The sequence below is a fragment of the Capricornis sumatraensis genome, chromosome 18 (assembly GCF_032405125.1).
Source record: "Capricornis sumatraensis isolate serow.1 chromosome 18, serow.2, whole genome shotgun sequence".
Lineage (NCBI taxonomy): Eukaryota > Metazoa > Chordata > Mammalia > Artiodactyla > Bovidae > Capricornis > Capricornis sumatraensis.
Window position 1 is genome coordinate 62,832,774 of NC_091086.1, and position 16,359 is coordinate 62,849,132.

A 16,359-nucleotide genomic window follows, 5' to 3' on the forward strand; every position below is an offset into this window, starting at 1 on the left:
TCCAGGGGATCTTCCTGACCCAGGAATAGAACCATGGTCTGTACTGAAGGCAGATTCTTTCCCATCTGAGCTACAGGGAAGACTCCTAATAGTGCTGTAGTTCTATTTAAAAATGATACTGATGGGGGGACTTCCCTGGTGGTCCAGTTGTTAGGACTTCATGATTCTACTGCAGGGGCACAGGTTTCATCTTCATTTGGGGAACTAAGATCCTGCACGCCACACAGTGTGGTCAAAAAAAAGAGAAAAAGTTAAAAAAGATACTGAAATGTTTACAAATGAGAGGGTGTGCTATCTGGGACTTGTTTCCCAAAAAAATCCAGGAACAAAGAGTATGTGGGCTATGGATGGGGCAGGGTTGATAGTGCTGGCTATTATGACAAGTCTATAGGTACACGGGTTGAGTTCATTTTCTCTTCTATGTATTTGTGTAGGCCCAAAGTGTACGTGTGTACAGCTATGGTGTGGGTGGTCTTGTTAATAACCTTATCTTCTCACCTCTTGGCACATTTTAGATGCCCGACCAGTTTGACCAGGCAGTTGTGGTCAACCAGCTGCGGTACTCCGGGATGCTGGAGACGGTCAGGATCCGGAAAGCTGGCTATGCCGTCCGGAGACCCTTCCAGGACTTTTACAAAAGGCAAGATGGAGCTGCAGAGACCCTCTTTCTTTTCAAAGTGATTGGGGAAAGGGTTGTAACCCACGGTGATGCTGGGCATTCTCACGTTGCAGGTATAAGGTGCTAATGAGGAATGTGGCGCTGCCTGAGGACATCAGGGGCAAGTGCACGGCCCTGCTGCAGCTCTACGACGCCTCCAACAGTGAGTGGCAACTGGGGAAGACGAAGGTAAGATTTCAGAGGGCGAATGGCTGGCCCGTCAGCCCCCGGAGAGATGTTTAAGTTCTGTGTCCTGTGATGACTGCTAATCAGTTGTTTGTCAGCATTAGAAAGATGGTATCGTGGTATCACGCTGGCCAACACTCTTTGTCCTTCCACCATTAACCTGTATTTGAAGTCCTTGACTCTTTGGAGACTGTGTTCTTGGGGACCCACTGAAGCATCAGGTCCTGAGTATATTTTCATTCAATCGGTCAACAGATGCTGGCTGATAAGCAGCTCAGTGCCAGCAAAGAGCTAGGCAGCCTCCAGCATCTAAGAAGTGAGGCACCAGATCCTCTAACTTTGCATTGTCGTAACGCTGCACGTTCCCTGTGCACCACGGGAGCTGTCGTGTGGGAGACCAGAAATTGTCTGAAATCATGTAGGTTGCCCAAAGTCCAGTCCCGAAAGCCGAGGTAAAATCCATTCTTTACACATGCAGGTATGGAGCCTTTACCCCTTAGCTAAGTGGTGAGTGGTCTGGCCTCGACTGCAAAAATTAGCCATAAAATTGGCAGTGCAACCTTTTCTCCCAGGATCAGAAATGGCCAAAACCCCCATCTGGGCTTCCAGCTTTGTCTCCCGCCCCACCTCCAGTGTCTTATCACACGGGAGAGGCAGAAATGCAGGCAGCTGGGGCTTGGCCTTTGAGTATATGGATGTCCTCAGAGTTGGAGGTATTCCTCGAACCTCACCTTCTGACCCTGCAAGCAGCAGGGCAGGGTCAGAGAAGTATTTTAAAGTCGCTGCTCAGATTATGTTTTTAACCTAGGAGTTTCTTAGTATAAAAAGAGAGGAAGAAGAGGGAAAGAGAGACAGGTATCTTGCAGTTTGACTATCTTCACCTTAGAGCTGCTCTGATAAAATAGCATAGCGTGGCTTAAACACACACGCTTATTTCACACAGTTCTGGAGGCTGGAATTCTGAGATCAGGGTACCTACGTGGTCAGGTTCTAGCAAAGGGCTCCTTCTTTCTTTACAGTCAGCTGCCTTCTTGTTATGTCCTCAAACGGTGGAGAGTGACTTCTGATCTGTCTTCCTTCTTTCCATCATGGGACCTCACCCTCCTAAATGAAATTACTTCCTAAAGGCCCGACTTTCAAATACCATCACACTGGCAGTTAGGGCTGCAGCATATGAACTGGGGGCAAAGGGGTGCTAGACATTCAGTCTGTAACACTGATGTGAAATTAATGACAAGTATTTAGGCATCAATTGGAGGTGACTTAGTACACATCTGTTAGGGTAGAAATAGCATGCAGAGGTATTGTGTTGGTTATCTATTGCTGTGTAACAATCAGCCATAAACTTAGCAGCTTTCACAGCACAAGTCAGGGTCTCCTAGTATCTGTGGGTCAGGGGTCCAGGCATAGCGTAGCTGGTCCTCTCTCTGGGTCTCAGTCTGTCAGCTAGGGCTGCATTCCCTTCTAGAGCTTGCGGTCCTCTTCCCAGCTCATGTGGCTCTAGAACTGAGTTCTTTGTGGTTGTAGGACTGCTGTTGTTGTTCAATCACTCAGTCGTGTTTGATTCTTTGCAACCCCGTGGGCTGTAGCCCACCAGGCTTCCCTGTCCTTTACTATCTCCCAGAACTTGCTGAAACTCATGGCCATTGAATCAGTGACGCCATCCAACCATCTCCTCATCTGTCGTCCCCTTCTCCTTCTGCCCTCAGTCTTTCCCAGGTCTCTTTTTTCCTGCAGGCTGCTACCCTGAAATTACTCTCAGCTTCCCACCCTGTTTCTTACCCCATGTAGTACACGAACACTGTACTACACGGTGCACACAGTAGGAGCTCAGTCAGTGTCAAGTGCTTAAATCAAAACACACACACACACACTGTTAGGGAATGACACGAGATTGTTATACATTTAGTCACTCAGGAAAACACCCACTGGTGTTCTCACCCTGGGCCCACCCGCTTCTTCGGGGCCAGCAGGAGAAGCTTGGTGGAGTCTTACATATAATATAACACACTCCCAAGAGTGATACCCCTTCCCCTGTGCCACGTCCTAAAAGAAAGTCACAGATTCCACCCACCGTAGTCGGATTAAGCAAGGGCATAACCCACTGGGGCCTTCGGGGTCCCTTGGGGTGTGTGTCCTCGCAGGTTTGTAGATCTCTGTACTGGGAACTCTCCCCTCTCCTTGTTTTAGCCAGTCTATCCTTCAGGTCTGCTTGGATGCAGACTGATGGGAATCCTTTTTTTTTTTTTTTTTTTTTCTTTTTTGAATTGAAGTATAGTTGATTTACAGTGTTGTGTTAATTCCGCTGTACAGCAAAGTGACTCAGTTATACATGTATATACCTGCTTCTCCATATTCTTTTCCATCATGGTTTATCACAGGATACTGAATATAGTTCCCTGCACTATACGGTAGGACCTGGTTGTTGATCCATCCTATAATAGTTTGCATCTGTCAATCCCATGCTCCGAATCCACCCCTCTCCCACCCTGCACCCCCTTGGCAACCCCCAGTATATTCTCTTATGTCTGTGAGTCTGTTTCTGTTTTGTAGATGCTTTGATTTGGGACACAGTGTAGATTCCACATGTAAGTGGCATCACGTGGTATTTGCCTTTCTCTGGGAATCCTTTTTGACGTGTTCTTCTCACCCTGCACCGAGACTCATCCCTAAATTGGATTAAGCCCCCTCCTCTGTCATGGCTTCCCTCATAGATCAGTTGGAAAGAATCTGCCTGCAATGCAGGAGACCCGGGTTCAATCCCTGGTTCAGGAAGATTCCCTGCAATCTTACATTCTCTATATTACATTCTCTATATTATACCCTCCTCCTATCTCACTTCCTTGTATGGTGGAATAATATCAAAGATCATTGACTTACCGAACAAGTAGCAATCACTTTTTTGAGCACTGAGCACCAAAAACCCAATCCAACTTCATTTACAAATGGAAGTCAGGCCCCAGCACAGCTTAGACCTGGGTGTTGCACAGGGATATAGAGACATTAAGGCATTGCCCCTGGTTTACTTATTTGCTGGGAGATGTCATTCATTATTATTGTTGTTCAGTTGCTCAGTCATGTCCGACTCTTTGCGACCCCACGGACTATAGCACTCCAGGCTTCCCTGTCCTTCACTGTCTCCCAGAGTTTGCTCAGACTCATGTCCACTGAGTTGATGATGCCATCCAACCATGTCGTCCCCTGCCCTCAATCTTTCCGAGCATCAGGGTTTTTTCCAATACAACTAATAAATTATAGTGTGATCTCTTTAAGGAATGAGGACACAGCTCCAGGAGAGAGCTCACTGTGAATTGAAACAATCAGAAAAGTATTCAAGAAAAGGAAGTCTTTAAAGAGGAGTTAAATTTTAACTGGTGACACATTGGCAGTAGAATGGAGGCTTATCATTTCATGTAAATATTAGGAAGTAAATGTAAACATGGAGAGCATTTGAATTGTATCTGCTAAATAGCTTTGACCTTGACCAACTTTTAACTTAATTATATGCTAGCAGTGTTTCTGTCTGTGCTACTGCCAGAGGTCTTTGCATTTAAACCCGTAAACCACTAAGGAACATCGGATAAGAAGTTTCTGTCGACACTTACACGGTAGAGGGAACTGTGGGCAGCGCTGTAGTCAGAAAATTCAACATGGCACCAGGTCTGAATTCACAGGCTTAAAAACACATCTAGTTGTCGGAAGGCAAGGATTCGTATCTGCTGGGGAAGCACCCCTAAAGAAGACGGGAGGCTAGCTGAGCCCCTGGAGCAGCCCAAGCAGGAGATGTGATGTGTGTCCCCACTGAGAAGCTGAGTTTAGGGAGGCAGAGGTGGACAGCTGCTCCCCTCTTTTTTTTCCTGGCTTAGACTTTTCCCTCTGCCCTGTGATTCCAGGACGTTGCACTTTTCCGGTCACCTGGACTACGCTGCCAGACCTTACTTCTTCTGTGGCAATAAAGTCTGCAAGAGGTGTGCTAAAAAGACATGTTTATTAGAATAATCCATAGGCTCTTAAGCTATCTAAAGAAAGAATTTTTTTAAAAAAAGAGCCACAGGAAAATATTCATATTGGGTAGTGAGTCAAGGTTGGCTGAGCAGCCCCCTGAGTGGGTGTTGACCTTTCCTAAGCTGTTTGATGATTCCCGACAAGGACCTCCACTCACAGCAGCTGGATCCTGCTAACTTTATCTTGGCTGTGTCCTGGGAACATGGTGACGTGGCAAAAGACACCCTGCGCTGGAAGAACTGGCATCAATTCCCACATGTCACTGCGTAAATTCAGGGTAGATGTTCTTGATGAAGCCAAGTCAGGTCTCTAAAGCATTTTGCTCCATTTTCCATTACGGAAAGAGGATCTAGATAAAGATGTGGATGTAAATCTAATGGGCAGAGCAGAGAGCTCTCTTTGATGGGCATGAAACTAAAACAGGTATTTCTGATTCTGATCCAATCAAGAGAGTCTTTAGACCTCTGATACGGTGTAAAACGCTTTCCCCTTCATATTGTTGTTCAGTCACTAAGTCATGTCCGATTCTCTTGACCCCATGGACTGCCGCAGGCCAGACCTCCCTGTTCCTCACTGTCTCCCAGAGTTTGGCCAAGTTCACGTCCATGGTCAGTGAGGCTACTGCCTCATCCTCTGCTGCCTTCTCCTCCTCCTGGCATCAGTCTGTCCCGGCATCAGGGTCTTTTACAATGAGTTGGCTCTTCACATTAGATGGCCGAAGTATTGGAACTTCAGCTTCAGAATCAGTCCTTCCAATGAGTATTCAGGATTGATTTCCTTTAGGATTGACTGCTTTGCTCTCCTTGCAGTCCAAGGGACTCTTGGGAGTCTTCTCTGGCACCACAGTTTGAAAGCATCAATGGTGATCAGCCTTCTTTATGGTCCAACCGTCACATTCCTGGGGTTCCCTGATAGCTCCGTTGGTAAAGAACCCACCGGCAATGCAGGAGGCCCTAGTTCGATTCCTGGATCAGGAAGATCCACTGGAAATGGGATAGGCTACCCACTCCAGTATTCTGGCCTGGAGAATTCCATGGACTGTGTAGTTAGTCCATGGGGTTGCAAACAGTCAGACACGACTGAGCGACTTTCACTTTCTTTCTTTCTCACATCCCTACTTGACTACTGGAAGCACCAGAGCTTTGACTATATGGACCTTTGTCAGCAAGATGATGTCTTTGCTTTTTAATACGCTGTCTAGGTTTGTCATAGTTTCCCTTCTAAGAAGCAAGCATCTTTTTCCTTCATAAAGCTTCCTGTTTGTTCGTATGATAAATATATGGCTCTTTGGAATTACTAGTTTTGTTTTATTATGTCACCACCACCATCATCACTCTTCATCAAGATTTAACTTTAGTAATTCCATGGGAGTCCAGCAGTTACAGCTTCACGTCCACTGTAAGGGGCTCAGGTTTGATGCCTGGTTAGGGAACTAAAATCTGGAATTCCATGCCACACAGCTCCGCCAAAAGAAAAAAAAGTAAATGGCAAATGTTAAAAAAAAAAAAAAGACTTTATTACTTTTTCTTTTAAACAGTAAGCAGAAGCATTTGAGTAAGCTCCTTAATGTAGAAGAGTCATCTCAAAGAGAAGTTTAAATAATTCTTTGAAGTCCAGTCTTGGTGAAAACTGCTGCTAACCCATAGTTTTGGTAGAGATTCATATTTCTGGAAACTTTTTATCATTATCAAACAAACACAGTTTATGCTTGTAGCTTCTGCTTTTTACTCTCGCTTTTTTTTTTTTTTTTTACTAAACTTGCAGTCTCTTTATGCATCAGTGGAGCATATTACTTGTAATTGTAGGAAGAGCATTGTATGAAAAGGTTTTTTGGGAGAGGTATTGTGGGAGAGTTTTACAAATGCTCAGAAATCCACAGCAGGAGTAGGTAAGGTTTCTGTGAGTCACATGGTGGTAGAATTCTTTATTTGCTTTTTTGCTCAAATGTCTTAGAAGAAACAGAGCAGAAAGTCTGGAAGAATGTGCCATCAGGGGACATGATGCATCGTTGTAGGCCAGAATGAGTCACAGGAGCATAAGTCAAGAAATCATGAATGAGGGAGTGTGTCATTTAACCCCCGACCAGTATTTGGGATTAGTTTTTTTAGGTAATAATTCAAAACTTCTTAGATGTGCATCACATTGGAAACTACAAAATTAAAAGCTCCCGTGATTGAAAAGTGAAAGTGTTAGTTGCCCAGTCGTATCCAACTGTATGTGACCCCATGGACTTTAGCCTGCCAGGCTCCTTTGTCCATGGAATTCTCCAAGCAAGAATACTGGAGTGGGTAGCTATTCTCTTCTCCAGGAGATCTTACCAGCTTAGGGATGGAACCTGGGTCTTCTGCATTGCCAGTGGATTCTTCACTGTCTGAGCCACCAGGGACGCCCTGCCATGATTGAGGGGAGGGTCTTTTATTTTCATACTTTTTTAAATATTACGGATTCTGATACAAATGCCAGTTACCAGCACACTTATTTTATGTAAATGACAAGCTTAGTATTGAAGTGCCCATAGCCAGAAACGGGCCAACAGATAGCTACCATCTGTTTAGTCCTGATTCTGATTGTCTTGGGCTGTAACGTCAATGATTCAGTGCTCATTTCAAACAGTTTACAGAATTACTCTTAAATGTCAATTTTTTATGTGCTTTATTTTTGAGGCCAAGAAGCTTGATTGTAATCACTTGACAGCGTAAAGAGAGACTTCCCACGTGATGACAAATAACGTTTTACAAAAGTCTTGGTTATTTTCCCCTCCATGTCTTTCTTTCGTCAGGGAGCCTTTTCATGCCTCTTGTTACTTAGTACAGACTAGTGCTGGTCTCTGAACTGTTTGCTCTGGCCCACGATGAGATAAGTGTTTATAAACTTCAGTGGCAATTTCGCAGTCATCTTACGCCTATTCAACTAAGAATAACCAAAAAAGTAGACTTCTATGTTAAATATCCTTTAGTTTTTTTTCTTTCTGGTAATATATTTTTGACTACATTTTACAAAAGTCTTAGTCTTTGACAGATGGGATATTAAAAAAATCCTTTCCCCACTGGGAATTTGAGATTCCCTCTGCTGGGCAGCATTGCTTTTTGTGTTTGGAGCAAAAATCGGAGAGAGAAACAGCCTTCCTGCCCCCCCCCCCCCCCGACCCCCAAACGATCTCTGACTCAGAGAGGCCTTCCCTATACCTGCCACATTTCTGCGGTTGTGACATGTCACTCCCTCCTGGGCAGGTCTTCCTTCGTGAGTCCTTGGAGCAGAAACTGGAGAAGCGGCGGGAAGAGGAGGTGACGCGGGCGGCCATGGTGATCCGGGCCCACGTCTTGGGCTACTTGGCGAGGTAAGAAGTGTGCGGAGGGGAGGGGGGGTGTCTAGCATGTTTCACCCGGTGGTGCTGGCTATTATATGCTTTCATTTAAAATAGACCCAGGCGGTTTCCTATCAGGACCAGGCTAAGCAGAGGGCCAGGGCAGCACTCCTAATTGGTGATGCCAGTTAGCTTGTCCTGAGCAGGAAGTGGGAACAGGGGCTTGTGATGTCTCAGAGCGGTAGCGTCACTAGGGGGCACTGGGCGAGGTATTTAAATAGTTTCCCTAGTTCCTTGGAGCCATATACTGAAGCCACAGGCAGCTTGCCTGTTTACTTTGGTGTTGACCCATGGGTTCCACAGCGGCCCCCTCTCCCGGGCTGTTCCGCTGGTCATCATCTCATCATCATACATTACATTTTCTCGAACATAAAAACCATCCTGCTGTGATGAATCCTTTTTCCTTTTGCTCCTAAGAACAGCAGAAAGTATCACATCCCTTGGTTCTGTTTACAGCCTCACTTCCTGCCTGGACTTTGCAGTCAGTTCTTAGGAGCGATGTGTTTATTTAGCCAATATGATGGCAGGCTTCTTGCTTGAGTTCTGTTATTATTCTTTTGTTTTCCTTCTGTTTTGCCCACAAGGGCCTGCTCATTGGCTCCCGGTAATGAGTCCCAGTAATGAGTGGATCAGCCCCAAATAAGGTCCTGCTCTCTTGTCGTGTAACATTAACGTAAACTCCTGTGAAGAGCTCGTGGCCTCATTCCGTCCTCAGCGATACTGTTGTGCTGTTTTCATTGTCGTTTTTCAGAAAGCAGTACAAGAAGATCCTTGATTGTGTAGTGATCATACAGAAGAACTACAGGGCCTTCCTCCTGAGGAGGAGATTTTTGCACCTGAAAAAAGCAGCTGTGGTTTTCCAGAAGCAGCTCCGAGGTCAGATTGCCAGAAGAGTTTACAGACAGCTGCTGGCGGAGAAACGGGCAGAGGAGGAAAAGAGGAAACGGGAAGAGGAAGAAAAGAGGAAACGGGAGGAGGAGGAAAGGTATGGACTTCCCTTCTTTGCATGAAACAGACAGGACACCTTTGGAGTTTTTATGCTCTGGATCCAGCCTTGAGGCTGTAATTCCCAGAGCATGCTGCTGAACCTGCGGTTGGAAACAGTACCTTTTGGTGGGTCAGATAAAATTCCTTGGCACCACTGAAGACCCAGTTTCGTGCATATTTTCTATTCATGCAAAGAATAGCTGTCTGTACTGCCCAAGGAAGACACCCCGTTCATCCTTCATGCCTTTTAAGTCGTCTTTAGCAAAGCTTTTGTTAAAAAGTTCACTGTTAGCTCCTAGTAATGGTAGATGCCATTCTTGTAGCCGTTAACGGTGAGTTTAGCTTGATTTAAGGGTTTGGGAAGGATCGTTGACTTAATTATTGCTAGTTTTTTTTTTCTTTTTTAAGGTTTATTTATTGCTGAGCTGGGTCTTCATTGCCACCTTCAGGCTTTCTCTAGTTGCAGGGAGCAGGGCTATTCTGCAGTGTGTGGGCTTCTGATTTCTCTTATGGTGGGCCACAGCTCTAGGCTCACAGGCCTTAGTAGTTAGGGCACACAGGCTTAGTTGCTCTGCACCATGTGAAATCTTCCTGGACCAGGGATCGAACCCATGTCTCCTGCTTTGGCAGGCAGATTCTTAACCACTAGAGCACCACGGAAGCCCAGTTAGTGCTCGTTTTGAGATGTCTATGTGAATAGAGTTGGCACATTTGCAACGATGTGGAAAACTGGGAGATGGGATCACAGTAATCTATGTTCCTCTGGAAACCATTTGAATATTTGTTTTATGTGGATTTTTATTGACTTTTCAAGCATGCTACTAAAGCGTGCCCCTCAACTGCTGAGCAAGCATTTGTAGCTTGTGCATCGGCAGAATGCACCAGAAGCTTAGTGTTGTGACTTGTTTTTTAAACAATAATCTTGGGGGAAAAAAACCTTGGCTTTCTGAAAAGTGGTTCTCAGATTTTTTTTTTTTCATTGCTTTCATTTATTTTCACTGTCTTTTTTTCTTGACTATTTTTAGAGAAAGAGAGAGGGAACGAAGAGAAGCAGAGCTCCGCGCCCAACAGGTGAAAAATGCCATGACCACGTGGCATCTTGTCTGTTACCTTCCCACTACTGACACTTTTGGAGAAGGAAATGGCAACCCACTCCAGTATTCTTGCCTGGAGAATCCCATGGACAGAGGAGCCTGGCGGGCTACAGTCCATGGGGTCACAAAGAGTCAAACTCAACTGAGTGACTAACAGTTTCACTGATACTTTGCCTCAGGGATGAGAAACTAAAATAATGATATAGGGAGAAGGATTCAAAACTAAAGACCCAGGAAGAAGGATTTTAGAGGAGATGTTTCTGTTGCCATTTTTAACCCATTACAGTTGGGTAAAAATGTGTGAATGTCTTCAGATTTTTTGTGCCAGTCACAAAAGCATGCTAGCTCTAAACCGGTAGCACCACTGTACTAATTTGCTCAGACTGCTATAATATATAGTGCCACAGCCCGGAGGGAGTTAAACAAAAGAAGTCGATTGTGTCACAATTCTGCAGGCTACAAATCCAAGATAAGTTTCTGCAAGGGCTGGTTTCTTCTGAAGCTTCTCCCTGTAGGTTCGTGGTGTGTCATTTCCATGGTCTTACACCTAAGTGCATACTTCCCTGGTGTCTCTGTGTGTGTGTCCCCTCTTATAAGGACATCAGTTAGATTGGCTTAGAGCCCTACCTTGGGGCCTCACTGTAACTTTATCACTTCCTTAAGGTCCTGTCCCCATATCCAGGTGTATTCCAAGGGTCCTGGGGGTTAGACTACAGAGGATGAGATGGTTGGATGGCATCACTGATTCAATGGACATGAGTTTGGGTAAACTCCAAGAGTTGGTGATAGACAGGGAAGCCTGGTGTGCTGCAGTCCATGGGGTCACAGAGTCAGACATGACTGAGCCACTGAACTGAACTGGGGGTTAGGGCTTCACATGGCAGTTTGGCAGAGGGAGGGGTACAGGTCAGCCCACAGCGGGCCCCATCGCATCATGCAGGAGGGCCGCTGCCCCCCTTCTCTGCAGGGTCACTTCCTGACCTCTTCCTTCCTCCGGGATCCAGGAGGAAGCAGCCCGGAAGCAGCGGGAACTGGAAGCCTTGCAGCAGGAGAGTCAGAGGGCAGCAGAGCTGAGCCGGGAGCTGGAGAAGCAGAAGGAGAACAAGCAGGTGGAGGAGATCCTGCGGCTGGAGAAGGAGATTGAGGACCTGCAGCGCATGAAGGAGCGGCAGGAGCTCTCCCTGACGGAGGCGTCCCTGCAGAAGCTGCAGCAGCTGCGGGACGAAGAGCTGCGGCGGCTGGAGGACGAGGCCTGCCGCGCCGCCCAGGAGTTCCTGGAGTCGCTCAACTTCGACGAGATCGACGAGTGCGTCCGCAACATTGAGCGCTCGCTGTCGGTGGGGAGCGGGTGCGCGGGCGAGCAGGCTGCTGGGGCAGAGAAGCCTAGCTTCAACTTCAGCCAGCCCTACCCTGAGGAGGAGGAGGTGGACGAGGGCTTTGAGGCTGACGACGATGCGTTCAAGGACTCGCCCAACCCCAGCGAGCACGGCCACTCGGACCAGCGCACCAGCGGCATCCGGACCAGCGACGAGTCCTCGGAGGAGGACCCCTACATGAACGACACCGTGGTGCCCACCAGCCCCAGCGCCGACAGCACTGTGCTGCTGGCCCCCTCGGAGCACGACTCCTCTGCCGGGGAGTCCACCTACTGCCTGCCCCAGACCCCGGGGGCCCTGCCCGCCCCAGAGGGCGACTACGATTACGATCAGGACGACTACGAGGATGGGGCCATCACCTCCGGCAGCAGCGTGACCTTCTCCAACTCCTGCAGCAGCCAGTGGTCCCCAGACTACCGATGCTCCGGGGGCACCTACAACAGCTCCGGGGCCTACCGGTTCAGCTCGGAGGGCGCCCAGTCCTCGGTGAGTACCCGCTGGCCTGGTGCCACCCACTTCCTCGACCCCCGCCCCCTGCCGGCCCTCACTGGGCTGGAAGTTGTCTGTCATCCATGCCCCTGTTGCACCCTCCCTGGGATGAAGACATCCCCCCACAGGATGGGCCAAAGGCAGGCTCTTAGAGCTGGTCTGAGACCCATCTCTCTTGCCAGAAGCAATCGGGTGAGAAAATGGGCCTATTGGAGCTTCAACACAAAACCCAGAGAACTGCATTTTGCCCAAAGTCTAAGAAAACTGGCATGCTCAGTGGAGAATTTGGCCGGTGTCTGTTCTGGCTTTGCAGGAGGTTGGGAAATAAGGCCCACTGTAATCTCTAATGAGGCTCACCAGGGACCTTTCAGAGAAAGCTCCAGACAGTAGGTTCAGGCTCACTGCAGGATATTGTGTATTGTTCTCATTGTAAGAGAGGAAACTTTGCAGGCTTCAGCAGCCCCTTTCTAGCTTCTGGATTTATTTGTAGTTTACTTTTTTTTTTTTTTTTTCATTGACCATGTGTTAAATACTGTCTGGACTTTTCTAAGATTTGAAGATACATTTAGCACAGTAACCTAGAGGAGATTAACTCTTGAGTGGTTTGATTAAAATTATATGTTTAAGCAGTAGTGTTGTACTTAGAACAGAGTCTTGGGATTAAAATATGTCTCGTGTGCTCCATCTCAAGTCCACCGACCACTCTTCACCAGCAGTCAGTATTTCGTAATTCTGAATTCTTTTGATGACCACACTCCATTGTATTGTGACAAATCGGCCTGTGGCTTCTTTGTCAGTTACTTTTATTTTTTCAGTGTTGATCTGTGCTGGGCATTTCTGGTGATTGTTTTCTGTCCTTTGGCTCACTGTTGGCTCTCTCTCTCCTGGTTCAGTTTGAAGATAGTGAAGAGGACTTCGATTCTCGGTTTGATACAGACGACGAGCTTTCGTACCGGCGGGACTCTGTGTACAGCTGTGTCACGCTGCCTTACTTCCATAGCTTCCTGTACATGAAAGGTATGACCTGCAGCCGTCCTGGTACCTGGGTTAGGGGGTGAAGCGATGGGAAACCAAGGCTGATGGAAGGGGGATGGGGAAAATCGCCCCACATCCCCCTTCCCTGGTGTTAGGCCCTGTCGGGTGGATGGAGGGGACGCCATGGTGGTGTGACATTGGTGACCCGATCAGACTGCGTAAGGACGAAGGGTCTGCAGCCACCATCACCATTTTCAAGCCATCTCTCTCTGCCGCCTCCATGTTTCATGTGTGTGTGTTAGTCAGTCAGTCGTGTCCGACTCTTTATGACCCCGTAGGCTGTAGCCCACCAGGCTCCTCTGTCCATGGAATTCTCCAGGCAAGAGTACTGGAGTAGGTTGCCATTTCCCTCTTCCAGGGGATCTTCCCAACCCAGAGACTGAACCCAAGTCTCCTGCATTGCGGGCAGACTCCTTACCATCTGAGCCACTAGGGCAGCCCTTCGCATCTCCTATCTGTGCTGGCTTCCTCCCTCCCTTTCTCTGTCCCTACATCTTTCCCCCTCTCTCTCTTGCTTACACGTGTACAGACACACTTGTGTGCTGCTGCTGTGGTTGGTGTGGCATTATTATTTCCCATTCCAGTAATAAAGCTGCATTTTTGCCTCCATTATTATTTCCCATTACAATAATTAAAGCTGCATTTTTGCCTCCCATAGGAGTCTTAGAGACCCCGGAGGGATGTCTTATACACAGAAAAGTAAAGATCTGAGAGCGGGCCGCCCCTGGCTTGAACTGCCTATGACATCAACTGTCTGTCCCTTGCTCGTGATGAGAATTTTAATTCTATTTTCTCATTGCCATGGAATTTGGAATGTATCAAACTGGGTCTTGATGCTTGGGGACCTTGAAGCACCCTCCTTCTGGAAAAGTACTTAATCAGGACCTTGTCCCTGTGGCTTATTCATGTTCTCGACCTTGACTTCCAAATCAGTGAGAGGGATCGAGAGAAAGCATAATCATCACCAGTTTTATGTAGGTCATCAAAAGAGGGCATTGTCTGGCTTCTTGCTCGGCCCTGGACTGGATGAAGGGAGAGGCCAAGTCTTGTGGGTCAGGTGGAGATAACAAGACCCACCCTCCCCAGGTGGTTTAGGTTCTTTGTGTTTTCTCTGACCCTTTGTTTCTGTGCTTTGCCTTTGCTTCTCTTTTCTGTTGGGATATTTTTCTTTTCTCATATCTCTTTTGTTCTCCTTAATACTTTTTCTGTGTGTTCTTTTTTTTTTCCTTTTAACTTGGTTTCTTTTTACTTCACTTTCCTTGTTTGACATCTGTGTAGCTGCTAACATCAGTCACTCACTTTTTCAAATTTCTGCTGTTCTCAGCCTCAAAGGGCTCATGGAAACCTCTCCAGGTTTGTTTTAGGGGAGATCTTCCTATTGGTGAAAGGTACTTGTTGATGGAAATTCTTATAGTTGCGTTGGGATGAAAAAGATTGAGGAATTCTAACCAAATAATCGAGTGTTCATTGGATGAGGAAAAAAAATGTCTTCACAGAGCAGAGTCTAATAATGTAGTAAGTATCTAATCATAGCATTTTAAGATCTCCTCATGCATTTCCTGGAATAAAGATAAACTTTTTATTATCCTTATATTTTCCTCACCCCCTAATTAATCTAGTTCTCTAAGTTAGCTTAAAAATTGCCTGTAAATCACTCTTAATTGTAATATATAGCATTCATTTATTATATAATTGTCTTGATTAAAACAAATAAGATTATGAAAAAGTAAATATACATTCAGAGCACTCAGATCCCAACATTAAAGCGTTAAAAGCTCAAGAAGGTAAGCAAGTGAACTTTTGGCAAACTCATCTCTTAATAAAACAAATTATTGTGTAACTGCATCACCATTTACTCTCCGATACATTGTTGTTTGATGTTTAATAAGGCCTTAAGTTGTGACCAAAAGTTTCAAAGAAACGAGTGATAAGGCAAACCTAACCATCAGATTATATTCTGTGAGTGTAAATCAGTTTGCACCAGCCTAATAACCTCCTGAAGGTGTTCACAGTCAGGAAACTAAGAACACTGATCAGATTCTCTAGATGAAATATGAAGGGAGCCCCCGGAAAAGGGGAGGGAGGGCTGGGCGTGAGTCCCATCGATACCGGAAGCACAACAGGGTGACTGGCGGTGATGACCGTTGTAATCCGTGTCTTTGAAACAACTGAATAACCCTTATCATTCAGAGACGATAAGATAATAGGATAACTTTGTCCCGCAGTTTCCTCTTGGCTCATTTTGAGAAACTTAGATTAAAGCCACAAATCAAGAAGGAAAAGAAGTTTTCTTCTATGGTAGTCCCTGGCAAGTTTGTTGTTTGTTAGGAAACAGCTCTGGTGCTTGGCATGAGCACAAAGGCTTGTCAGCTAGGTACGCAAGACATTCTGTAGATACGAGACAGGGCTGCCGTCTGTACAAGTCAGTGAAACACGTGCGCTTTGCAACGCACACACAAACCAGCGTTATCTTTGCTTCTCTTGTTCCACTGTGAGATTGAGATCTGTGATCACTGAGCAACCATTGAAAAAATTAATCTGAGAATGTCTGTTTTAAATATATTTCTAATCTGTAAAAGGAAAGCATTTCCTCTATATTCATTTTCAGTATCCACATTTAGATACTCTTTATTTGTGTTACTGGTGGATCAAAGAGATAACTTATGGACATTTTACAGTTATTGAAGTAGATGTGGCATTCTTCGGTGGATTTGTTAAAACAGATTCGTGACTCATGGTGGCAAAATGTCACTCTTGAGTGTCTTGGGAATCTAAGAATAATAAAGTTATCCCGCTGGAAGGCTATTAGAAATATTTTTTATGTTGTAAAAGATAATATCTGTATATCCTGGTCTAGTTTCCTTCAACCAGATTTATTTCCATGAAAGAAATTATAGCTAAATTCTCATGTTCACAGTGCTATCACAGTTTAGAGTCTTTGTTTCGTAATCTAAATTTTATACCTTGTACATGTAAACCATTTTCAGATAATGATGCCTTTCTCTGAAAAGATGTTTATTGGAAAAAAGAGGACATGTTATTTTCCTATGTAAGTTAGAGTTTATTGCTGAACTCCTGAATCTTACAGATGTTGTTCCTCTGACATTGACTCAACTAAGAAGGAAAGTGTTAACTTGGACACAGTTTTAAACTAATTTCCCCTCC

The 16,359-nt window shown here is 45.9% G+C and overlaps 1 protein-coding gene across 1 annotated transcript in view; it reads left to right on the plus strand.

Moving 5' to 3' along the window:
• MYO10 (myosin X) overlaps nucleotides 1–16,359 on the plus strand; it is a 207,491-nt gene that overhangs the window by 165,864 nt on the left and 25,268 nt on the right. Inside the window, exons 20-26 of the mRNA XM_068990481.1 lie at nucleotides 516–640; nucleotides 733–847; nucleotides 8,080–8,186; nucleotides 8,965–9,198; nucleotides 10,226–10,271; nucleotides 11,299–12,156; nucleotides 13,053–13,176. Of these exons, the coding sequence (XP_068846582.1) occupies nucleotides 516–640; nucleotides 733–847; nucleotides 8,080–8,186; nucleotides 8,965–9,198; nucleotides 10,226–10,271; nucleotides 11,299–12,156; nucleotides 13,053–13,176 (1,609 nt within the window). The remainder of the gene's footprint in view (nucleotides 1–515; nucleotides 641–732; nucleotides 848–8,079; nucleotides 8,187–8,964; nucleotides 9,199–10,225; nucleotides 10,272–11,298; nucleotides 12,157–13,052; nucleotides 13,177–16,359) is intronic.